This window comes from Danaus plexippus, chromosome 25 (assembly GCF_018135715.1).
Source record: "Danaus plexippus chromosome 25, MEX_DaPlex, whole genome shotgun sequence".
In the NCBI taxonomy this organism is placed as follows: Eukaryota; Metazoa; Arthropoda; class Insecta; order Lepidoptera; family Nymphalidae; genus Danaus; species Danaus plexippus.
In genome coordinates this window covers 5,459,542-5,486,350 of record NC_083553.1, presented here as the reverse complement: position 1 = coordinate 5,486,350, position 26,809 = coordinate 5,459,542, and the positions used below count along the sequence as shown (strand labels likewise).

General features: G+C 30.7%; 2 protein-coding genes across 2 annotated transcripts in view; one reads left to right on the top strand and one right to left on the bottom strand.

The window, feature by feature from the left end:
• Nucleotides 1–26,809, bottom strand: part of LOC116775072 (uncharacterized) — a 128,498-nt gene that overhangs the window by 37,771 nt on the left and 63,918 nt on the right. The gene's annotated exons all lie outside the window — the stretch shown is intronic.
• On the top strand, nucleotides 23,005–25,239 carry LOC133319583 (lipase 1-like). Its single transcript, XM_061524720.1, has one exon. It carries the CDS (start codon nucleotides 23,022–23,024, stop codon nucleotides 24,240–24,242), a length of 1,221 nt encoding a protein of 406 aa, XP_061380704.1. The 5' UTR covers nucleotides 23,005–23,021; the 3' UTR covers nucleotides 24,243–25,239.

Sequence of the window (26,809 nt, the reverse complement as noted above, 5' to 3'; positions counted from 1 at the left end):
AGAGAAAAGAGCTTTATTGCTATTGTATAAGTTCCATATTAAATTACAAGCACTCATTATTGTTTAAACAATGTAGGTATGTTTCTTACGTCAAAGAGTAATTTTGCACTTTATTACCGCTATACAACGTTCAAATTCAATCATATCTATCAAAACAGTGTGCGAGTGTGCGTTGGAGCACAGAATACATCGTTGGAAGATTTGATGTCGCATACCGAGACAAACAACTGACAGACGGACGGTAAAATAAAAAGTTTGTTAAAAACAAGGTTTTTATAACTTTCAAAACAAGACCAAATTTTATTTATACTTCGATTCTGTTATTTTTGCTATAGGCTGCTTTTTGTCAACACACCACGCGGGCGAAGCCGCTGGGAGAAGTTGGTTTAAATAGGTACATCTTTATAAAATTTGTATTTCGTTAACTGTGTTTTTCCAAAAGAGTTGACAGAATGTGTCAATGGACATAATTTGACTCGTGTCAATGGTTTGACTTTGATAAGATAATTGGATGACTTTGAAAAATACGTCTTGTATTCGACGCATATAGAGGGCATTGGTTAAAAAATCAATGAAGAACAGTTAAAAATTTAGTTAATGACATTCTCGTGAAAAATATAATTCAATTTTGATAAATTTATCCTTACTACGTGTTTTTGTCACACTAAACACGGACCGAATGCAGTTTTCTATTGTTGCGTCATTAAAATTATCGGATATTTAAATTGATCTAATATATTTGTAATTATTATTTAATTTTTACTATAAATAAATATTCATTATGACACTAATATTATCAATACATCTTTATTATATCTTATATAAAATTGTCTAGAAGATAAACATATATAAATATATATATATATATATATATGTATATTTTTTATTTGGTATAAATTATAACGAGGGTGAGTTTAAATGAGTGTTAAAAGGTTAGGGATAATTGAGATTCTTTTCAATTGAAATTCCGCCTGTGGATGGAAGCGAGAAGATGAGTTATTTGAATTCTCGAGACCAACTGATAGGAAACTTAAATAAATATATTAAGAATACTTTTATCAGTTTACTGAAGTATTTTCAACTCGAGTGAATGTTTTAAGGGTCATATAGTAGGAAAATCATTAAAATGAACTCAATATTATTTCATTATTACTTATCTTTAAACCTTAGATATCATTATACCCTAACAGTTTTTTAAATAGAAATCGTTTTGAATTATGTTGTTAATAAATTAATCTTGTTCTTCAGTTTGTTTATCTAATCTGTGATATATATATATATATATATATATTATTCCTATTGTAGATCAAATTTTAGAGTATGTTTAATGTTTATAATTATATTTAGAAAAGTTCAAAAAGCAGTTCACTATACAGACAGACAGAATTAAATTTAAGAAAGTTATGTATAATTACAGTTACTTACACTAACAGATACATTTAAGATGCCCTCGATATTTAATATAAGGTAATTAATTCTGATTCTCATACCGTTACATGATAAGTTGTTGGGAGCTTGTACAAACATTGATATATACGAATAAAATCAATTTTTTTTTTGAGAAAGGTGGCAAACAAGCTGACGGCCTACTTGATGGGCAGTAGTTACCGTCGCTCATGGACGACTTCAACATACCTTATGTCGCGGATGCGTTGCCAACCTTGATTGTTGAGGAAAAGGGGGTTTAATAAGGAAAGGGCAACCGGCTCTCTCACTTATCGGACGAATTGCAGATTAAAGACTATTTCACGCTGAACTTCTGTGAGTGGTGGTACTTCCCCGGTCGAGCCAGCCCATGTTCGAGCTGTAGGAACTGACAACAGCTGGCTCTACCACCTTAAAAATATACTTATACATTGTAGATATCACAATCTTTGTCATACAAAAGGAGTAGAGATAGATTTGTATATTTAAATATATATACAAGCTTTGAAAATACAAAAGCAAGCTTATTTAAAGTGAAGCGTAGACCTTCATTATTAAATATTATTTTTATATTATTTCGGTAACAAAAATTTATTTTTCTTTTAATTCTTTTCGCATGATTGGTTTAAAAACAATTCAACACAAAGTAAGTTTTTCCTTTCGTAATATTCACGTGAATGTGCCCGACATATTTATTATCGTGCTCTTCACGTGCTATAAACAACAAGCCGGGTGTAATTTTTAAATACATTTTTTTTCTCTTAATTATATTTTATACGGTGATGTGTAGATTTTTTATTAACTAATCGTGGCGTGAATTTTAAATTGTTAATATTCTTTTGCCATATTAACTATAGTAGAGTTCTAGTATGCCATTTCTTTTAGTTATATATAAAAAATAAGTCTAAAGCAGATGCATATGTCGTTATGGTGAATATTTGTACTGAATTGTATGCTTGGTACGTGGCGCCCTTCTAGCGACTTGTTAGCTGCCTCTGACAATAAACTGGGTTGCTTTTCGGATTCAGACTGTTATCTCATCTATCTCTTATCGCGGTGATAAAATAACTATAAATCTATTGAAACATATATAATTGAAAACCATACAAACGTTATAATTTTTACTACATCTTTGTTTATCAGTAGTTTATGATTTGACACACCTTATTTAAACATTTTAATATCTTAGTTACGCGATTTAAATATTTTATCTGAGTTAATCACAAAAAACTTGCCAAGGGAGAGACAGAACATAATTCTTTCTAAATCAATTAAACAGTTACGATGAAGTTGGAAATATTAAGAAAGCTTCGGTGGCGTCACAATAAGGGGACGATAAAATTATTAAATACTTTTAAATTGCTTTTTATATTATTTTATACTAGCTGTGCCCGCGGCTTTGTTCGCGTAGAAAAAGTATCTTAATACAAAATTTCTTCATATAAGTTCACGCTGAGCTCGTGAACGCACGGTAAGTAAGAACGGTCGAATCGTTTTTGCTAACAATTGATAAGGCCTAGGAATAACGGGCGTAAGTATGTTGGTAATTCATATCTACCTATAAGTGTTTCTTTAGTTTTCGGGACGATTACATCCTGACCCGGTAGGTGGCGCTGCTATTGGTATGAAAGCTATTAAACGGCTGGGCTGATTTGGTGGAAATTTTATCTATATAAGTAGCAGACTTTTGAGTTAGTGCTAAATGCAATTACCTACTATTAGACCCGGTAGGTGATACTGTTGTCGGCATGGTCTCTAGATATAAATTTGTTTACTTCGCTGTTATGTATACCTGTCTATCCATTTTTAATTCCTGTTAAATACAATTTAAAATTTCAGACATCTTTTGTAAAATTTTAACCGCGCTGTATATGATTTAATTATCTTGTATATGTATTTAATTAGCTTTCGGGATGATTACAACTGATTCCGGTAGGTGGCGCTGCCATGGGTATAAAATTTAAATCACTGGGCCGATTGGGTTGAATTTTCCCTCGGAAATTAGTACATTAATTTAATACAACATGCCATTATTAAACCATTAAGTGTTCAATTCAAGTAACTTTACATAAGTGTGCTTCAAAATAGTTTAAAAATATTCCCATGGGAATGAGGCACTTTCCCGCGGTAAAAGGTACCCTAAATATAACATCAGGTGATCAGCAACCCCCAAATAAAATTTTATTGAAATCCATCCAGTAGTTTTTAAGTTATAAGTGTAGGTACAACAGACAGACAGACAGTCATACAGACAAAAATTTCAAAAATCATAGTTTTGCCATCTGTTTCTCCTAGGAATACCCCTCTTGGGATTTATTGTCATTTAATTTCAATGTACAGAATTGACCTCGTGAACGATTTTATTATATGTATAGATATTTACAGTAAATGTCAATATTAAATCACTTTACTATACAGGACTAAGAAGCTGTAAATTAAAACGAATTATTTACTAAGGAAACTTTATATATATATATTTAAAAATATCAAATGCTAGTACAACTATGTCATTATGTTTTAAACTGGGTACACAGCTCACTTTAAAGTTCGACTTTATACCACGTTATATGAAAAATACATTAAATATACTTAGATGCGCAGACGAAATCACTAGCAGACGCTAGTCTAGACATATTTTAATAAACTGCAAGACAGTTTTATGCTAGATAATATTAGTTACGATATCACGTCGTTACGTTACTTCAACCAGGAATCTATTCGCAAGTATTAAAAGAATTCTCATTGCACATAAAAAATATGGTAAATAGCGATTAATAAAAGGTTGGATTCAGTTAATATTTTAACCTGGCGAATATCCACCAAATGGTCTGCGTTATTAACAAAGTTTTTGTGCCTGCAAGAAACCCCACGTCACTGAACTAGTGACCATTAATACCGTTGTATCTAAAATATTTAATTACTTTGTACAAAGTGAAAATCTCGCAAATCTTATGTTTTATATAAGCACCGAGTGTTCAAGATATAAAAGTAGGATTTTCTTGACTTCTATTAAAAAAAATTACGTGATAGACTTTTTACAACTGCATATTTCTATATATTTTTTAATAATATAAAAACAGTATTTTTATATTTATTACAAATGACGTATTTATATAGAAACCAAAAGACTATATTATTTTTCCTGGCTTTGATCTTTGATTATAATTAGACAGTTGATTTTGAAAGAAACATAATATAATCGAATATAATTTTTTCAGCAATTTCAAGTTCTTATGTTTGCTATTGAACCATCAATAAAGTCGTCTGCCCGTGATCACGGTTGCTGAAAAGTAACCTAAACGTCGGGATCATGTAGTTTTTTAAATAATAAAAATATTCGTTTCATTTAAATGAATAAAACTCGCGAAAATCTTAGATCTCATCAATAAAGTACTGAACCAATTTGGATGAAATTTCAATGAAAATATCTGAAAAACTGGAATGTACATTGACAACTATTTATAATTTACGGAAAAATTTAAGTACCTAATTCTTCAGAAAGAAAAATCCTAACAGACCTCCGTATAAAAAATATGCGCTGTCGTAATAGAAATAAATACGAGTATAACCGACGAAAAGATAATTAATCAATATATATTTAAAGATAAAAATATATGACAGATTGGATCAATATCGCAGCAGAAGTTTTGCAAAATTTTGATACCTAAACAAACTGATGACTCAAATCAAATTCAAAATGATATATATTTTTTCTCAGGCCGTGTCAACTGCTGCCAATAACTTATAAATTGACTATCACTTGATGAAAGCCTACATTGTGGAAAATAAAATTAACTTACGCCCTATAAATATTCATTTAATAATAAATGTTAAAAGCAACTTAGAGAACTACAACTTGACAGGAAGTGCCCAATTAGGGACACATTAATGTAAGTGGAGGCTGTTATGGTAATTAAATTAAGTGCTATCAATTGATTTAGGGAATTTGAAACCAGACACGCACACGCACACACACGCACACACGCACACACACACACACACACACATATATCTATATATAAGGATTGATGGATTAATTACGCGTTTTACTCGTCTTTTTGAATATTTAAGTTTATATATACGCCCTCTTTTTGGGAAAAATTCAAACTTAGAGAGAGAAAAAGGGGTCGTTTAATTGTTCACTTACCGAGTGTAAAGTTTGACCGAGCACAACTTTCTACCAAGTAGTCTGTTTTGAATAATTTTATATATAATATTTTTATATTATATAATTAAATATTCTTTAATATCAAGAATAATGCTCAGTAAATAAAAATATTCAAGGATCCAAATCACGATGCAACGACATATGCCGTCAGCGGGGTATCCGTTCAGGGTGCTGTGCTGACATACCTCGTGAACTTTACACGAATAATTAATTTGCTTGTTTAAACCGAAACTAGTTAACCATGTTTCAATGAAATTAAATAACTCGATTGGAACTATTAATTAAAAACATTTGTTATTTATTCTTCCTAGTATTTGCAACGGTGTTTTTTCTTGTAAGAAGTTATAAAGTAAGGCTCAGTTTTTTTACGTCATAGACATGTGATATTTTTTTAATGGACAGCTTGGTGATAACTATTTTAAATGTTGATTTTAATTTGATATATAAACTCCATAATATTATATGCAATCAACATTATGTTATAACAAAAAGCTCATTATTTGTCCGATAGAAGATTCTGTAATTTGAAATAAAGAAAAATGTCAAAAATTTTAGTTTAATGCAAGACTTTATGCGGTTTTTCAACCGACTTTAAAAAAGGAGAATTATCAATTCTTCTCTATTTTTTATGTTTGTTACCTAACACACATTAAGCATAATGAGATCTAAGATTTTCGCGAGTATTCATTTACTACATAATCCCGACGTTCGGGATTATGTAGTTTTTAAATAATAAAATCCGCGTAGTAAATCCGAATAATACTAGTTTCATTTAAACAAATTAAGCAAATCGCTTCAAAAGGGTGATTAAGAAATTGTATATTTAGTTAGGTACTAAATTAGTTTATTGTAAAGTAAGTAAAAAACGGTGTTTGATTCATTGTTATCTTTAATACGTGCTTATTCGATTTACGTGCAGATATTCAGATTTTATTATTAGACAGGTTAAGTTAGGAAATAGTATTTGGGTGTAATATTACCTTTTGCTTTATAGTTCCTAGATTGATAATTTGAAATTGGTTTGATTACTTAAAAATAGTTACAACACCAGTTTTTTTGTGATAAGAACCTCGTTGATCTGGAAAAATTCTTGGTAAAAATTGTATTATGATTAAGTTTAAAGTTTAAAATATATATATATATATATTCTTATTCCTCCCGGAAAATCACTTCACTCTGACAACCGGAACATTAAGTAGGTTAATATTTACTACAACTTCCTCGAAACGTCAGAAAACTTAACTATATCCTAATGAACTCTACATACGCTCAACTTGAACGTTCATGTTTCAAGCTCATGGAATTATGAATGAATTTATAATGTTGAAATTTTAGAGCAAACTTAATAATACGTTTGCACCACGAAATCAGTTAGCTCTGAATTATTGAATATACTAGCAATAACTAACTCATTACTCCTCTAATATTAAACATTTCAATTAAATCAGATCGTAACTAGTCTTTGAGTTTTTAATAAAACAAATCAATACTAATTAAAATACGTAAAAATACATACCAGTAACACACAAACACTAACGCGGATTTATATTTAAATAGATTCGAAATGTAGCTAGGATTTAAAACACTATATATATGTATGTATATGAGTTATTCTGTTAGCACTGGCGTGATAAAAAGAACCAAATAGCGCAGCGGTACTTCAAATTCTCTCCGAAGCAAATGGTTATAATGTCAGCTGGCCATTCTATAGACTGTCTACAAGCTATTCAAGCTAACATAAAGCTCAGGTCAGCTAAATTGAAATTTCACTTTCCACTGGATGACTATAGATATGAATGGAATATTTAATTGAAGTAGACGAAGTCTTAATAACTTTTTCGAGATCGAGGCTTAACGAGAATATAAATTTTCAATAATACTTTACGTTACGAAGTTCCGTAGATTATAAATAGACGTTTTGATTTTATTACTTTCCAACTTGTAGCGAAACTACAACAAGAATTTTAATATATTTTTAAAAAAACTTAATTATATTTTAAGTTACTTGTTAAATATACGAACACCTTAATACCGAAGCCAAACATAAGAATCTCAGGTAACAGAATTTGATTGATAAGTATTGCACGAGCCAGAAGTTACTATACAAATTAGTTTTTAATATAAAATGTCAGTCTTGTGGTTAATGCTTGAAAATTTTTACTGTATATAAGAGACGAAACCTCTCAGCATTCCATGGCTTCACCGTGCGGGCGCCGGGTCCATCGCGTTGCAGGGAGAGGAGCTTCAATAGTACCTGTTACTTGCGACCCAGCTGTAGGTTTAAGGGGCGCCTATCTATCCGTTAAAAAATACGCGAAATAATCCGAAAAATATTAGTTTCCTTTCAAAACCTAACTGTGAAACAACACAAAAAGTTGTAGAAAAAATAAAAAATACAATAAAATACAATGTTATACGAGATAGATTAAAAAAAGAAACAGACATATTCAATACGACGAAATGGATTTGATTTTATAATAATTTTTTTTTTTTTGAAAAACACAAACATTTCAGTGAACCGAAATTTTACACGTTTATTTGTTTGATTCACAACGTGTGACCTGGTTCAGTATCGGAATACAGTTTTCAATTTATAGGAAACCGGAGCAGAAATTAGTTAAAAATACATATTGTTGTATTAGGTTTTGTGGATCAAAACGAAGCATTTAATTAACATGACTTACTAATAAAATTATTACGCCTTAATAAGAAAAAAAAATAAGGGATAAATATTCCAAATAAGTAACACTGTGAAAAATCGACAATTATTACGCCATGAAAATTTTCTTCTACGTCTTGGGTCTATATATCATTAGGTCGGCTATAACTCTGTCATAATATAGAACTTTAAGTTAACATGCCAGTTAAAGTGCGTGTTAATGTAACTGCGTGACAAAACAAAAACAAATAAAGTATAAAATCTCATAACGTTTGAACTAAAACCGTTTATTTATTATTTACTTAGGGTCGAGTGCTTTTTACATCCGGAAACATTGCACTTCACGAGGTTCATAATAATACAGAAATACCTCAGCTATTTATTCCAGAACTTAAATGTATGAACTCTTAAAGAACGATTGTGAGTGTATCATAAAATACTGATTTTCTTTTAGCCTCTCTAATATATCTTGCTTTACAATCATTATATTCTAAACAATTCTGCTAAACGTTTCTAGGATTTATAGTTGTTACAAACATTTTAAATAAACCGCTCCGGAACTGTTCCGTCATAAGTCGTGAGCCGTGAGGATTACTGTAGAGCTTAGACAGCACTTTTGTTTGGAACAACATCGTCTACACATATTACACACGTTCGCAATTAATTTTAATTCTATAGTATGTACATTTTTACAAGTTAGATAAAAAATAATTTTATCATTTTCGAAATTCTTAAATATAGGAAAAGAATTAAAAAAATCGTTAATGTACTTTAAGATAAAAATATTTGTTACTGACTGATAACGAACTGATATATTTTTTTAATTATGTCTGACAATCCAATGCAGTACTTTGATCTCTGTCAGTGATGCTGTAACCTCATTGACCAGAAGAGACAGATTACTATAGAAGTATTCACTCTCATTGACTTAAAGAGATTTCTTTATTTAATAGTCTCCATAGAATATATTGATTTCGTCTCGTTTTCCAAGTAATGTTATCCAAGTAACGCGGTAAGTGATGCTATCCAAATATTATATTATTATACTGTAATATAAAATGCGAATTGAAGCCAATATATGTATAGTTTTATTTTGGTATGCGTATTTATACAAACGTGTGTACTGGAATAGTCGAAACGATTAAAGCTGTCATGGGTTAAAGTGGGTCAGGGATCCTTTGTTAATGGTAAACTGTCAGAAAAACTTCAGTCAGGTAAATATACATACATATATATATATATATATATATTGTGTAAACAATAACACAGGGGGTATTTAGAATGATGTACAACAAAAACTCTGAGGAGTTTGTTTATCGAGTCAAGAATAGATATGAACATTGATATTACTACTAGTGTACATGGATTGATTACGTTGGATTGATCGCTTGGATCAATGGGTGTTGATTGACTTGAACAGAGTTCGAATTCGCTTGTGAAAATGTTGAAGCTATTAGCGACAAATAATTAAATTTGCGCTGACGACAGAGACGCATCTCGAACAATTATTCGTTCCAGCATCTTCGCTTGATTGGAAATTAAATTGATTAGATTAAATATAATTTCACTCAGTATTTACATTGCTCAGTGATTATTTGAATCGAACTTTGTATGTTTACATTGATATAAATGAAAAGACAACATAGGAAGGTTGATTAAATTTACAAGTGGATCTTATTGATCGATCTCTTAATGGCGAATGATGTTTACACCAAAATGGCCATTGATGAGTAAAACTGGGAAGCATCTATAATATTATAGTGGTTTTGTTACACAAAGCGCTTAACGAGGAACACGGGCCCTGATAATTAAATGTCATAATTTTATAGAACAATACTTCAGCATAGGTCGAGTTATTTAATCGGAAGTCTGGTCGTTGGATTAAAATATGTCAAGCGGTAGACATTTTTATTACAATGTAATCAATAAAAATCATCGTAACGCCTTTGATTTTGATGAATTTTATACAATAGGTAGTTTATACAAATCCTTGCATGTGGAATATATCTATGACTATGTTTATTAGGTTATTATAGTGTGGATAAATAAATTATTCTTCTTCCCAGTCCATTAACTTTGTCAACCATATGAGTGGCGAGGAGTGGTTTTAACGGGGCGACTGCCGTTTATTCCATTATAGCATGCTAAATAAAAAAAAAATATTACTAGTAATTTTATGAACAGTTTGCTTTATAAGCACGACTTCTATGAACTTATCCAAAAATCAGGTAAATAATAAATTCAAACCTAGTAAGTTAAATTTCCAAAGAATACAATTCAAATTTTTATTTATTAAATCTAAGTTGTTGTTTATCTAGAAAATAATAATTGAGGTTACAACAACACTTTAATGTTACATATTTGCATATTACAAGACAGTGCGTAGTGTCACTTGAGATTTACTGGCCCATTAATTATTCTTATCAATTTAAAAGTTTAGAATTTCAGACTACTAAATTAAGAAGCACTTAATACTGTAAGTTTATAACTAATGAGCACTTTCAGTTCAGAGTAAAATCCGTAATTTGTAGATCTGAAGTGCCCTAACATATTTGTTTTCTAAAGCCCTGTGTATGTCTTATTGATATTTTTTATTTATGTTGATTAATGAAGAGAAAACAAAAATAGTGAATAACTCAACATCTATATGCTACTCGTATTAGAAAGGTGTGACAAAACATACAATTCTTAGAAACTGTTAAAAAGCATTAAGAAAACTATACGCTGTAATTTTTTTTTTATGACGTTATTATATTCTGTCTGTATTATATTCATATAAACATATAAATATACTTAGGTATATATATATATATATATATGTATTTATTTAATAAGAATCTTAAACAATATATATCCTACACAGGTTTAACGAGACAAGTATATTATATTATATTCGCCTATTGTTGAATGCGGGAATAGCAGCATCACTGATAGCGGGGAATTTCAACAGCAGATTGCATTGTTCCATATATTGAAAGTTAATAGACAATCAAGAAGTATAATGAACCAATTATTTAGTGTTTCGAAGAGGGAGAGAACAGAAAATGTTATTGATTTACCCTAATTATGTTTTATCGTCCAAGTGACTTAACAATACATAATCATTGTACAAGAACTCCAACGAAGAGACCAAAATCTTTAGAAGATATTTCCTTGAATATTAGAGTTACAATTAATGTTTTTTGTGAGATGGGCGTGAAGTTATCTAGCTAATAATATATAGTCTTGTCCGGACAAAAGTCTGGTCCGAAACTTTGACGAAACGAAATATGCTCGGTTAGTGCATATAATATAATTTATCTTCACCATTGTAACAATGACTGTTAGTTCACAGTGTATGGCTAATAGATATGCAGAATTAAAAAGGATTGCAAAATCGGGTACAGAACCTGCAGGAGAGAATATAGGTCTTATTTGGTTCACCCAAAAAGAAAATGGCTTACCCGAAAATAGTTGAGTAATCTGTGAGATAATATTTGTAATAGTCTTTTTTTTACCCTTTCAAATCAAAGGAATTCGGTTTGTTACTCATTGTTAATGCCTATGACGTGCGTCACCGGCTTTAGAGTTTACCCCAACAATAAGTTACAGTTGCTTAACCACAACTGTTCATTATAAGGTATAGGCTGTAACAATCTTACAAAATATCCATGTCACCGTATAAGCAAATGTCGGGAGACGGCGAAAATATGGGTTAAACTCCTTAAGTAATGTCACGGGGTTTGGAAATTTCTGTTTCATTAACGAAGAGTAAGGTCAACTTCGGTAGATTATGCTCGTGACTAAATAGTGACGGACCATTTTGGGGTGAAATAGAGTTCCATGTGGTGCACATAAAAAAGGGATGGGGATAGGCTATATCATTTTTTTTTTTTTACTAATGACAGACATTTTTTAGAAGAACAATTAAAGAAAATGGTAGATAATGATCCTAACACAGAATTTCATTATAATATTTCGTGATTGAAGAACTTCTAATCAAAGTGTAGTTGTTACTCGGATTTCACTTTAATTTGAAATTCCAATACAGCATGAAAATAGCAGTTTATTTTGTTGGCGACGGGGCTGTCTTCTAGGTCAAGCAGTCCAGATAGATAAATTACCCAATGGTTTAATGTGTCGTCAATGTCGGACTTCCTAAATTCTGCTTGAGTCTTAATTTTACATTCACCAAACAGGAGGTTGAGCCTTAATTTTTATATAAATAGAATAGAAAGTCATGGCATACTAGCTTCAAAGGAGAGAAAATGTGGTTACAAAAAATATCAGGCTCTTTCGTTAATTACGTTAATAGGAATAACATCCTGCATCGGCCGTCTGTTTTGAGTTATTGAGCGTGTTTCATCAGCACGGAGACTCTGCAACTGCGAGTCGGATCGGGGGCCCTTCCCTACTTCGTGCCAGCGACACATAAAACTCGACTCTCAATTCAGAATAAGGGCAATGCTCTTTGCATGGATATTTATTGGACCATCAGCATCTTTCCATCCCTCCCATCACCTTAAGGTTGGCAAGGCATCCACAACACCATATTGCAGATATCCATGGGTGACGGTAACTAAATACAGCCCTCGCGTTTGCCACCTTTAACATAAAAGAGAGTATGCACTTTGACACTTTAAAGGATTGTATTGTAAAAATTATATACTTCTCTTAGGCGCCACTAATGTTAAGAAAAAGCTTTAATCTTACAACTATTTAAGGCTATTTTCAATCGTGGAAAGTTATCGATACCAATAAATTATTCTAGAAATGTACCAATAGATGTATTTTGTGGAATTGCTATTATCAAAAAATATATTTAAAAAAATTAGTATTATAAAAACTGTAGTACGAGTACATTAGTTTGCATGATTAACTACCATCCATATTGAGAGGGGTGTGGTGCGAGCCATTTACGTTTCTTGGCCCACGGGTAATAAGCGTCTTAGACAAACAGACCGTTGTTGATTTTAGTGTATTTGAATGTTTGCCGTTATAACAAAAGCAAACACTACTTCATATTATGTTGGATAACATAGATTTAGACCTTTATAAAATAGAACCTGTTTGCTCTTAATCCCGAGGACGTCTCGGAATGAAGAAATCTAGTTTCATTATGTTGTTAACTCCGTAAATATTTTAATGACAGGTTACTTAGAGAAATTATAATGGAACCGTTTCAGAGAATTAAATAACATGGTGTCGAACGCCGGAACAGGTCTTAATGAGAGCTGGAATTAAAATAATTTCTTAACTAACTAGACGTGTGTGTAAAGATAGTTTTTTTCTGTCTCTGTTTATGGAAGTACAGACACATTCACATATGTATATTGTTAAACTAACGTAAACTTCGTAATATCTTCATAGATTTAATAATTGTATATATATATGTGTGTGTGTGTGTGTGTTTTTAGGAAGTAAAGCCTTTTATGTAATCGCCTGCAGTTCTTTAAAGTCCATGTTTATTCATTCTCCTTTGAAATTATATAAAACACAGCTCAAGGTGCGTTGACCTACTTAGATTAATCACCTTATTCAAATACTTAATACACTAAGTAAACACATGAATATATGCTACTAGTGCACCGTATATCTGCCAATCAAGCGAAATCCGCCAAGCCCAGCTTAGTCAGATGTCGAGTGAAAGCCAACTGCCGAACGCGGTTATCAGATTACAGATATAAGAGATGTGCTGTGAATAGTGAAATTACACTTTGGACTGGTTGTCAAGCTTCTGAAAGACCAGCAAAACTATTCTACTACCTCTTTTTTAATTACTTTATAATGAAAAAGATTCTCAATTGTATTGTCTTCTTGATTAGCGAATGATTCTAATTTTTATAATTAATGTATTTAATGATATAACTTATTCCAAGTCATTCAAAAAAACTTTTGAATAATCAACTTGCGAGATGAATGTGGAGAAATAAATCTCTATTACGAATACACGATGATGAACTTTTTTCTAATATAAAACAATAAAAAATTTCGTTCACAACATTTACAAGTTTTGTTTTCGAATCACTTATATTTTCTACAATATTTATATATTTGGAAGCAAAAAGAGAGACGAAACCTCTCAGCATTCCATGGATTCCGTGCGGGTGCCGGGTCCATCGCGTTGCAGGGAGAGGAGCATCAACAGTACCTAGGACTTGCGACCCGGGTGTAGGTTGAAGGGGCCCCGATTTAATGCATCTATATTTATCAAATTATTTACGTATATATTGGCTGGTGGTTTTAAATATGGCCTCCAATCGCGTATAGACGTTCACACTATATTAAACAAAATCTCAATAATTGTTAAATGTTCTTATTCAACTATTTGAAACAAATGATAATTAATGAATCAGGTGGGTAGTTAATAGTATTGTTTTTGATATAACATTTTATTATATATTTTTTATTCTGAAATGTTGTCTGAACAGATTTTTTTTTTTATAATTATTATATTACTTAGATAATATAACATATATCACAATTAATTAGAAATAAAAATTACGACACTTGATTTTCTTTAGAAAAAAATATTATTAGTAATTATGAAATAAATAATCATTGAACAAACCAAATGTAGGAATTAATGCTAAATATTGACTTGGAAGATGTAACCTTTATAATATTTTACTAACTCGAATAAGTTTTTAAATACAATTAAAAAGTTTACGGATTGAAAGTTGGACAACTCTATAGGACAGGCCTCGTTCCAATGAGGCTTTCATAAATTCATTAAAGACTTTAAATTGCTTTAATTTCTTAAACCATTAAATAATTTGGACTTAAGACTTAATTTAAATTATTTACGGCTTGACAAATATACAACAGTATATGCTTTGATATCGAATATTCACCTTTTTTGTTACGATAGACGGTTTTAGTCTTTCAGGAATTACTATTTGGACAGATTGTAGTGAACGTTAGACCAAGGAAAGGGATGGTTTGTCTTAGTCATGCTAGAATAATCGTACTTACCAATGTTTTATCAATTTAATATTTAATGATTTATTTACTTATATGATATAAAACAACACAGATATTCATTGAGTCTTGAACAGAACGAATTTACTACAGACACGACTTGGTTTCATGAAAATTAAATAAATTAAATACCACCAAACTACTAACTACTTTTAAATTAAGGTTTAGCAAAAGTTTTACATCGCGAAGAAACATTTTAATTGAAGCATAGGTATAATCATACCGATAATTACTGATGATACGTAATTAGAATTTTTTTGCACTTACACTATTAACGTTAAAAATTCAAACTATATTAAAAGGACTAATGGTAGATATATAATTAAATCACTCAAACCTCTTTGTTAGGGATAATGTTGAAATAGTAAGTTTAGTATTTTAATATTTTAACTATAAACAAGCATCTTTATGCATATTATAAGATATAGATTAAAATATAGGAAGGCTGGCTGGCATATGCTGGCATATGCTGGCATATGCACGGTAAAAATTATATATTCTAGATTTATTTCAAGGAATTACAATTGTATATGAAGAAATATGTGTGTAATAAAATTTTAATTTCACTTATTCTACTAATGAATAGGGGCCCCTTAAACCTACACCTGAGTCCAAAGTCCCAGGCACTGTTGAAGCTCCTCTCACTGCTGCGATGGACCCAGCACCCACACGGTGAATCCATTGAATGCTAAGAGGTTTTGTCTCATAAAATTTTTGTTATGTTTTCTATCACAGAAAATAAACTAAACGAATGTTTATGAAATTCTCCAATAAAAAGGCTCAGACATCAGAGCAATAAATGGTTATAATATTTGTCATAAATCCGTATAGTTTGCCTGGGGCTAGTACATGACAGTTGTATGTAGTGTGAAGTCGAAAAACAAAATAGATTCATTACATTTTTAATACACGTGTATTTTTGATTTTGCCATATCTCCTAGTGTTTATTTAATTTGCTTGATGTAAAGCAAAAAAATAATCTTCATGAAATGCTCATACCGACCAACCTATTTAAAATGATAAGGATTAATACTGTATTTGTGTAAATAGCTTTCCAAATTAGCGCATCATAATTGCCCATTTGTTAAAGTGTTAAAATGGATATAGTATGTCGCCCTTAAGAGATTAGACATATTGTAACGCGGACTTTTATGTAGACCTATGTAAGGTACACAATTACACCACACATTGTTTTGTTATATCTTAAATGGATTAGGCAGCGTTTTCGCTGAAAGCTCCAAAAAACTTATTTGTTCCGACATTGTAAAACAAATATCGTTACTTATACGGTTTCACCCCTGTTGACCGGGATATATAGTAGCCTATATGTTAATCCAGGGTATCACCTATCTACATACCTAATTTCAACCAAATCGGTTAAGCCGTTTTTGGGTGAAACAATAACAAACATACATCCATACATTCTCACAAACTTTCACATTTATAATATTAGTAAGACTAGTGGGATACGCTGACCGTACTTACTATCTAAACTGAATAATAAAGCTGAATTGTCTATTTTTAATTTCAAATTCATATGAAAGTATAAGCGTAAGTATTTAAATAAATAAAAAATTAATGTCTGCCTGTTTGTTCCGGCTTTTCTCTATAACGTCTCTACCTTTTCCGACGGGAATTTCATTTGCAGTTAGATAAGGACATGGGGAGTACTTTTTACCCGACTTCGAAAAGGACTAAGTTCTGAATTTATTTATTTATTTATTGGAAATAGTTACACCATCGACTTATCGCTAACACATTCACTTAGCAGTAGATACAGGATATTAAATCTAGGTGAATAAATCATTACAGGTGTAAACAACATTGACCTTAAGATAAGACTATATATATATTTGTTATACTCCTTAAATTAAAGGCCCATTTACAGAATACTGTTTTTTTAGGTAGTTTCATTGTCACTAAATCGTGACTCAATGTAGAGAATTCCTATATAGGATTGGAATAAAGTTTCATACTACTGATAAGGTTTCTCCCAAGGAGGATTTAATACACGGGCAACAGACGATTATAATTATGTAATATTAAACATTATACATTTCCTCTGAACAAAATAACGAAAATAACGAACAGGAAATAGCCTTCCAAAACTTAAAAATTGTCTAGACTAGCTTGTTGAATTGAAAACAAAAGTTGACTAGAACACAACTTACCTTATTATCATGAAAAACGAAAATTAAAGGGTGAATAACGTATTTTTTATTATTCCTTTGAAGGACACACGTCCTTATTGATGTACGTGCTCATTATTTAAATTAATTTATATTTAAAATTCAAATAAAACAACTCGAGTAAAAGACCTGTTGTCAAAAAAAAGTACATTAAATGGTATTGAAAATTATATTTTTGATTTTAATTTATTCCGTAACACAACGTTCTTTTTCGATAGCAATAAGATCATACTAATACGTTCAATCAAGTAAATGGTTGTCAATTTAGCTTTACAATATTTTTCTAAAAACATAATAAATGTGTAATAAAAGAAAAATAACGATTAGATCAAATTTATGCGTTAAATATAACATATGTTTTCACCATAATAATCTCTCTGTAGCTAGTGAAAGCTTTATCAACATACAGACAGCTCTCCGAGCATCCGCTGACGGTCACAGACGAATATTTCGAAATGGTTATGTCTTGGTAATTTAGATAACTCTATGTATTTTGTAAACACAGTCATTTTTTAAGGAAAAAAAAGCTATTTATAATAATCTACCGCTTGTTCGAGGTACAGTTTAAGTCTTGATTCGTAATATTCGGCGGTTATTCTAGTAATGTCCTACAAAATGGCTGAAACCAATATTTACAGCTTTCAAATAAAGTTGATACCCAAACGTCGTCATCACTTAATCAACATAGGTTCAGTATTGTAAATAATTACAAATAATGGTTTCGATAATATAATAGCATTAGGTTCCCACAATTTTATCCCGGCAATATTCATAGTAACATTAATCAGTCATAAATATAATTCTAAGGATAATAGTTTATTATAATTAGCACGACATAGATGGCGCCACTTGTAACACGATGCGATATATATATTTATCAATAAGTAACGGTTGTTTCTACATATCATACCGTTAGACATAATAAAATACATATTTTTGTCATATATATCTTATTTCTAAAACTATATGATGAATTTGATGTACATATATAAGAATTAAAATTGTATCATTATCTGTGTTAATATAAGCATTTAAGGCCATTCCATTTCGTCTGGTAACTTGATAAAATAGTGTATATTTTTTTCAATAGATGGAGCTTTTTATGATAAGAAATTATATAAATAATATATTATTTTTGCTATAATAAAAGTGTTTAAGAAGTAAAAGTAAGGTTCAAACATTATATAAGTCAACAATTTACAGCGGAATTCCAAAAGTGTTTTCCTTTTAGTGGGATTTTTCTTATTTCTGTGATTTGATTTTTTTATATGCAATTTGCATTTTCGGACACGGAATCAATTACGGAAAATAGCATGTCCGAACTAAACGAATCTTATAATGAAACTTACTGCTTTGCGAATTTTGATTGAATAAATTCAAAATAAGTAATTAATTATAAATTATATTTAAAATTAATTATATATTTCTTTCACATTATGAAATAAAAGCTGACTATAAATTCCAAAGGTACATTGTAAATAACGAACCCAACTGACGGACATTCACATCTCGTCTGCCCGTGATCACGGTCGCTGAAAAGTAACCGAAACGTCGGGATTATGTAGTTTTTTAAGATAATAAAATAAGCGTAGTATAATCCGAAAAATATTAGTTTTTTTTGTGTATAAATTGTTTTTTAATTACTACGAAATCTTAAAATACTTGTTTTTACTTAACGGCAGTTTAGAAATGCTATCAGGTGATTTTAGTAATGGTTGGTAGATTTCTGGAGAAGTATTTAAGGGGAATTAACGATTGGTTAACTAGCTTATTGTAATATTCGAAGACAGAAAACGCCTGCACTAAATTGTAATGAAGTCCATTTATTGCTTGATAAAAATATTGCTAAAAAAAATTCAGGCGTTCTCATTATTTATATTAAAATATCGAATCCTTATTCCAGGATATCAATATATACATAAGAAAATTTATTCAGAGTTATAACTACACTCTTATAAAGTGAGTTTGAAATAAATAAATTTAAGAAAATCATATACTTATGTATGTATGTTGAATATAATGGTTCAGTGACTGTTTTTATACGTGCCTCAACAGAAATGCTGACTTAACTTTCCACAGAGAAAAATATATTGCTTTCAAATTGTAAGTGTATAAAGAAATATATAAATAAATAATTAAAAAAAGATGTAAAAAATAGTAATAAATAATTTAAACAGAATTTATAATTGTGATTTTAAAACTGTTAGGATGAAGTAAAATACGAAAATTATATATGGCGTAGACACGTAACAACGGTCGCATGAGCTAATGTTCGTGCAAAAATACATGAACTTTTTTCAAATATGAGATATACATTTTAAAATTATGGTATATATTAATACATATAAATTAACATACGATTTCAATATTTATACAGCGGAATTGGTTTGATTGCCTTAAATATTAAAATTTTATATTAAATCTTATTGCAAACACGTATACGTCTTAAGAAACATTGACGAAGAAAATTTTAAGAAATACAATAGACGTTTACAGTAAGAAGAAAAAACCCAAAAACGCTACAAATTATTATAGAAAAATTATCATTAAAAAAAAATGATATTTAATTCTTTCTTATCTACATTTTTATTTAACAATCTATAATACAGAGACCGAAAATTCACTCTATTTTTCCGAAGATATAATAAATCGCCACGTATTATATTAATATATATAATACAATATAAATGTTTGCTCTATATATTGGATCCGTCAGTGTTCAGACGATGCGAAGTATTCCCCAGTATAACGCCTGTAGCAAGAACACGTTTGAAATTAAACATTCTAACACCAGAACTCATTCAGAAATACTTAAAGGAATAGACTCTATATTAGAAGAAAATAATCGTTCTAAAATACTTATAAAAGAACCTTTGCATATAAGAGAAATTTCCTGCTTTCGGGTAAGCAACAAAAATAAAATAATCCAAATGTATTTTTTTCTTATTTATCTTCAGAACCAATGTGAAAGACTAAAACGGAAAATCTTATAAATGTATCAAATTGTAACTATACTGGTCGTGAATTAAATTAAATTACAGCACGATTTCCCTAAGATATACAAAAAATCGAGCAATGGAACAAGTGACGCTATGACGTAACGAACCTTCGACATTAAAATCTTTTATAAGGAAGATGCAATAGAATATCGAATTTAGCGCAGACGGTCATTGAACCGGCATCGATCCGAACAACTAGGTCAGAGCCGCTATCATAATGAAGTCGGAAATGCTATGATACAGCACGTGCTTCTATTAGATATATCAAAAATAATTGAATTATGACATTAGCATTTTATACAATGAATTACCAAGAAAACAGAGAACATCGCTATCCAAAGAATAGTTTGGTAGATTGACAGAGCATTGTGTGACAGAAACTAACAGCAATCAAAGATATTGCCAACAATTACGGTAGACTATTAAATATCGTAAAAACCTTGTTATTACGGGTTGTATAACTTCATTAACAGCCAGGACAATTGATGAGTTGGTCACATATTGTAGTACTGATATTATTCTTGGTTTTATTAATAGTTTATCATATAATTAATATATTAAGTTGTTTTTCTTGTGCGCTTCGTGACAATTATTTGTTTAATTATAACCCAGTGTTGCCATATAGTTTTTTGTCTTTAGTTTTAAGTGTGCACAAAAAAAGCATTTCCTCCTCAGTCCTAGCTGTTTTGCAAAAATTAGCTGAACCCCTAAAATGCATTTCAACGTTGAAATATTTAACAATTTTATTAAATACGAGGACATTAGAAAATATAAAGATTTATTCCTGCCAAAACTAAAAGCCCTTAATTTTTCTGTCTCAAGTCGCGAGAAAACTAGTATGAAGTTAGGGATAACAGGCGATTTTGCTTGCATAAAAAAACCCAAATCAAAAATAGTCTTATCGTTTATCAAGACGTATATTTTTCCTTTTTTTTTAATTAATTTTGTCCGTCACTTCTGATCGTAAACTTCAGTCACTATCGTAAATGGTAGAAACAGTCCTATCGCATGACAGCTATGGGCATTATTTACACAACGTAGTACAACTGAAACTGAGACGTAAAATCGAGCAATAAAACTCAAATTACATCAAAGCTGAAAGTCTATAATGATTTTAACAGCAAAAATAAACTCTAACACAAAGTTACAATGTACAGTTTACCTTGTAGGGAAGACGGGAAAACGTTTAACACTTTAGTGGCCATTTGCGTTAAGGTAAAACTAACCTTAAATAGGTTACACAAATTGCATTTTCGTCTGTATAAAAAAAATATTTTACGCTTATATATCCCTTAAACGGTCACAGCTCGGGCTTAGTTTATTTGAAACCTTCGAACCGTTAAAATAGAGGTTAACTTTGCGTGAAATTATGTTAAAAGGTAATTCTAAGGTGGTAATTTATTACCGGAAGAAAAGGGTGTTCCAGATACTGACGGGGTTTCAGACATTATACGATATGAAGTCATTAAATAAAAGAAACTAGAAAAAATATTATTTTTGAAAAGAAACTTTTCGTAGTTGAATGAACTCTTTTTATTACAGCGAAAAATATTACATTGAAAATAGAAATAATTTAGTTACCTATTGTGTTGTATAACCTCGTGTGTATATGTAAGGATGAATATATTAATAAGTAAGTACATTTTATAGGTTTAGATATCATTATTTGTTAAGATATCAAACATATTAAAAATTAAAAATATGTAATTTAATACAGTCCTATTGTGATATTTTCTTTGAAATACAATAAAATATCAGCAATGTTAACAAGAGATAAGGAAATTTTTATATGTTTTTTATCTTTTCCTTAAAATCTCCAAAGAGGTTCCACAGAAAAATTCAAAATTCCGATCTTAGCCGACGATGAAATATTAATCTATTTGTTAATAGTTCAAGGTAAGACTCCTGATGAGGCGGTGTCACAACGTCCCAAGAAAACTTGATTTGAATATATCTTTTACGTAATAGGAAAAGCCAAGGCTTTTATAACGACGGATTTATGTTTATTACTGTTATAAAACTAAAGGGATTGTAAATAAAATGTCTATTATATCTTTAATTAATGTACAACTATTTGATGGGTAAAGTTAACGGAATTCATTAGTTTTCATGTGAGTGTTGCATTCGAGGCAATAATTGCATCTATGAAAGAAGTACGCAATAGATTATTTATTTAGATTTTTTAATTTTATTTCTGTTCAAATAAATAGGTATATATATAATGTAACTGTAGATATTTAGTTTTCCTTTTTCTTTTTTGGAATTTTTCAAAAGCAATATATTATAGCAGAGTAAATAAGAAGATCATAAATGACAACACAATAAGCTTATTTTTATATGAATCAATTAATTTAAATTAAAAACCTTCCTTTAAACTTCAAACCTGATACATCTATATCTATGAAGGTGTTATAAATATGACAGATTCGGCATTCTCATGGCAATATTTTTTACTATGGATATCTTTGCCTAAATAGTAAATGATATGTTTAAAAATAAAAAAAAAATCGATAACAATGAAAAACACCAGACGACCTTGGACTTTATTTTTACTGCATTAAAACATAATTAATATGGAGTCGGTTAATAAACTTATTTTCTTAAAACACTCAGTTGTTATCATGGCTTCAAAGGCACGTGTCACATTTAATGTCCTGCTGGCGGCGCTGATAATCGAAAATATTTTAAGATTTCCTTTAGTTACGTTAATTAATAATTCGTTTAATAGTACCGCATGCAGATCTCCGGAATTCTATGGTATTAATTTACAAGAGCATAATGTGACGACGGAAGACGGTTATATATTGAAAATATTTAGAGTAAGTGGAAGAAATTGTGTCGTGAAGAAAAGGCCACCAGTGATTCTGATGCATGGGCTACTTCAGAGTTCAGACGTCTGGTTCGATGCTGGACCTGGAGCCGGACTGGCCTATCTCATATCGGACGCTTGCTACGATTTGTGGCTGGGAAACCAACGTGGTAACTATCACGCCAAAAGACATTTGATCCTGGATCCGGACAGAAATCCACATTTCTGGCATTTTTCTGTCGATGAAATTGGCTTTTATGACATACCAGCCACAATCGATTACGTTTTAAAAGCCACGGGTGAGGAGAAACTCAATTATGTTGGATACTCTCAAGGTGCTGGCACCTTCTTCATCATGTGCTCGGAGAGACCTGGCTATTGTGATAAAGCCAATGTCTTGATCGGTGTAGCCCCAGCTGCACGTCAAACACATACTAAGTCCCTGCCATACAGAGCGCTAACGAAAAGTGTTGAAAAGTTAGAGGGTACTTTAACTAATATGGGTATTAACGAATTATTTGCAAGAGGCTCTTTCGGACAGCAATTCAGTTCTTTTTTCTGTAACTTGAATTCCATAACTGCCGCTGTTTGTGGAGGGTATATCGGAGTTATTGACTCTTTCCATCCGGGGTCAATCGATGTGAAAACCTTGCGCCACCTGTTCACACATTTCCCGGATGGAACATCAACACACAACATTGCCAGGTACGGTCAGAGTATGTCCACGCGATTCTTCCAAAAATTCGACTATGGAGAATCCAAGAATCTCAAAATCTATGGGGATATTAAACCACCGAAATTTAATCTCAGTGCGGTTACTGTGCCGTTTGTTAATTTGTACGGAAGGAATGATAAACTGGTGGATCCCAAAGACATTTCCTGGTTATTAAAACAGTTACCTAACGTATTAGAAGACGTCGAAGTATCAGATCCATCGTGGAATCACATCGACGTAGCTTACAGTCAGTTATCAAAAAAATTGATTTATCCTAAAATTGATGAATATTTATCGAAATACAGTGATGTTATGTGATATAGAGAATAAGTGATTTATTTTGAGGAGGTCAGAACTTTTATGCCATATTTTCTTCCCGTTTAGTTAAGTGCTATTTACTTACAATGCAAAGGTAAAGTCCTTGAGATAGACGATTGATTATTATTACACGGAAATCAAGTTAATTAAAATATAAAACATGTTTGTTTCTGTAAAGTATAAAAAAAAGACTCGAAGTAATATTTTAGTTGATGTTAATTATAATCATTATTTAAATTCTTTTTATAAGTAATGTGTTTTGACGTCACTGTTTCATACATAAATTATAATATACAATATGTAGTGTTCTTAAATTATTTTATATAAAAAGCTAGTTCTCGATGTAATAAAACAAAAGTGCAAAGTCCTCGGACGCTCGTAAAAACGTCTTAACTATTGATTTCAAAATAATTCTAAGTAAGGAGTTTACTCAAACGTATTAACTGTAAAAGGGGTAACGCGACATGAAGACAATTGGGTTAAAGTGAACTTTAATTAAAAACTCTCCATTATTGGTCATGTTCTTTTTGCCAAAAACAGCTCTACATTCATACAGGCATTTATATATTTTTTTTTGCCAAAACAGAAACAAATATTTAATAACATCTTTGTTTAACAACTTATATTTTCGCTTTCTGTATATTATTATACAATATTTTTGTTCATGTTTATAAATAAGTAGAACATGAAGAAGAAAAGCGTCTAGACGTTTTAATAACACTCCAATCAGACATTCATGAAGTCTGCTTGAAGATCTCTTTGAGCTCCAGCCCACATGTCTTAAATCTTGTTTGTTACTCGCTAATTATGTATGTATATATTTTGCTGTATTTATCATAAATTGTTGTGTAGAACAGACATTGATTACGGCCTGAGAAGGTTAAACTTATATTCAAATACTATTATCAATACAGGAAGGGCTATGTCACAATATAACTATAATATTTAAAACTACACTTATAATTAAATAAAAATAAAATACATCTGAATTAACAAATCTTGTGCTACATAATTTATTTCAACCGTGACATATATACATATGAAAAGCTGGAAGCGATACTTACTGATGTCACTTTACCATATATGTATTTTACGATAAATATCATGATTTCCGGAAGTATTACTTACAAGTTAATTTCAAGATCAAACCAGATAATGCCGTTGAACTCCCAACCTCGCTTGCTTCGATTGAAATGTCGCTGCAGTAATATTATTAATATATGAAAGTTTATGAATGTATGTGCGTGTATATTTACGTATCCAAGGTAACATTAAGGAGATTTTGATAATATTAAAACACGACGAGTCCACGGAGTAGCTATCACTTCCATAAAATGGAGGAACTATTATTATATATATATATAAATTAATTAACGGTTAAATATATAATGTATTATAGACATGCAGTTATCTGAAATATTTAGCAATTGAAACGAAATATATTTATACGATCATAAGTATAAAGGCTTAAATCCGTTTACGTATGTGTGGGTATATTGTATTGCATCTTTGGCAAGTGCAATTTATATGATAGTCCGTATTGAATCATACAAATCAGGAGCGACTAAGTTACAGATATGTTTTGATTGGAACTATGATATTAAGCTTCCATTTTGTCGGAAGTTTCTCGACTTGTCATGTATGACGTAACTCATGACCCCTCATACAATCGTTGAGTTCAATGTTCGGATGATATCTGATAGAATAACATGTTCACGTATTACATAATATAAGATATTGTAAGTGAATAATGCGTCCATGTTTATTAGTGTGATGAAGAGGTCAAAGTCAACCTGATGGTAAATGGTTGTTTTATGTCTGGTGCTGATTAATAAACTTGAAATAAATCTTTCTTTCCCAAGCGTGATGTGAACCGATCTCATGCGTGATGTCTTCCCTGACTACAACAAGATATTGCCCTTTAGAAACCGCGTGTACTGGTTTCTTTTAAATAAGTAATGAGAGGAACAAATTTGCAACTCTCTTTATGCAGACAATATATATGGACAAAGTCACAATTACATTAAGTGCATAGTCTGCTCGTCTGCTGATTTCTTTGGCATCCATAAATAATGAGACTATCATCTCCAAACTTAAATATTATGACAGACATTCACATCTCGTCTGCCCGTGATCACGGTTGCAGCAAAGTAACCGAAACGTCGCGTCGGGAGTACGTAGTTTTTAAGAATAATAAAATAAGCGTAGAAATCAAAAAATATTACTTTCATTTGAATGAACACTCGCGAAAGTCTTACACTTTATTAACCAAGACATTTCATAAAATGACTAATAATGTAATATTTATATTTTATTACTCATATTCGTGTTGCGACTTACCTTAGTTACAAGATCAATCGGTTCAAGATCAGTGTCATAACCTCTAGCTATAATCATTGTAAGTGTTTCCTGCAACTCCGCTTTCGTATTCAAGTGTCATGGCTGAATTTTACTTATTATATAATATAATTGCTAAAGTTTTAATTTATTTGTTTGTAATTTAAAACTATCGAATCGATTTAGATTACATCAATTGTATTGTTACAGTTAAATTAAACAAACGAGCG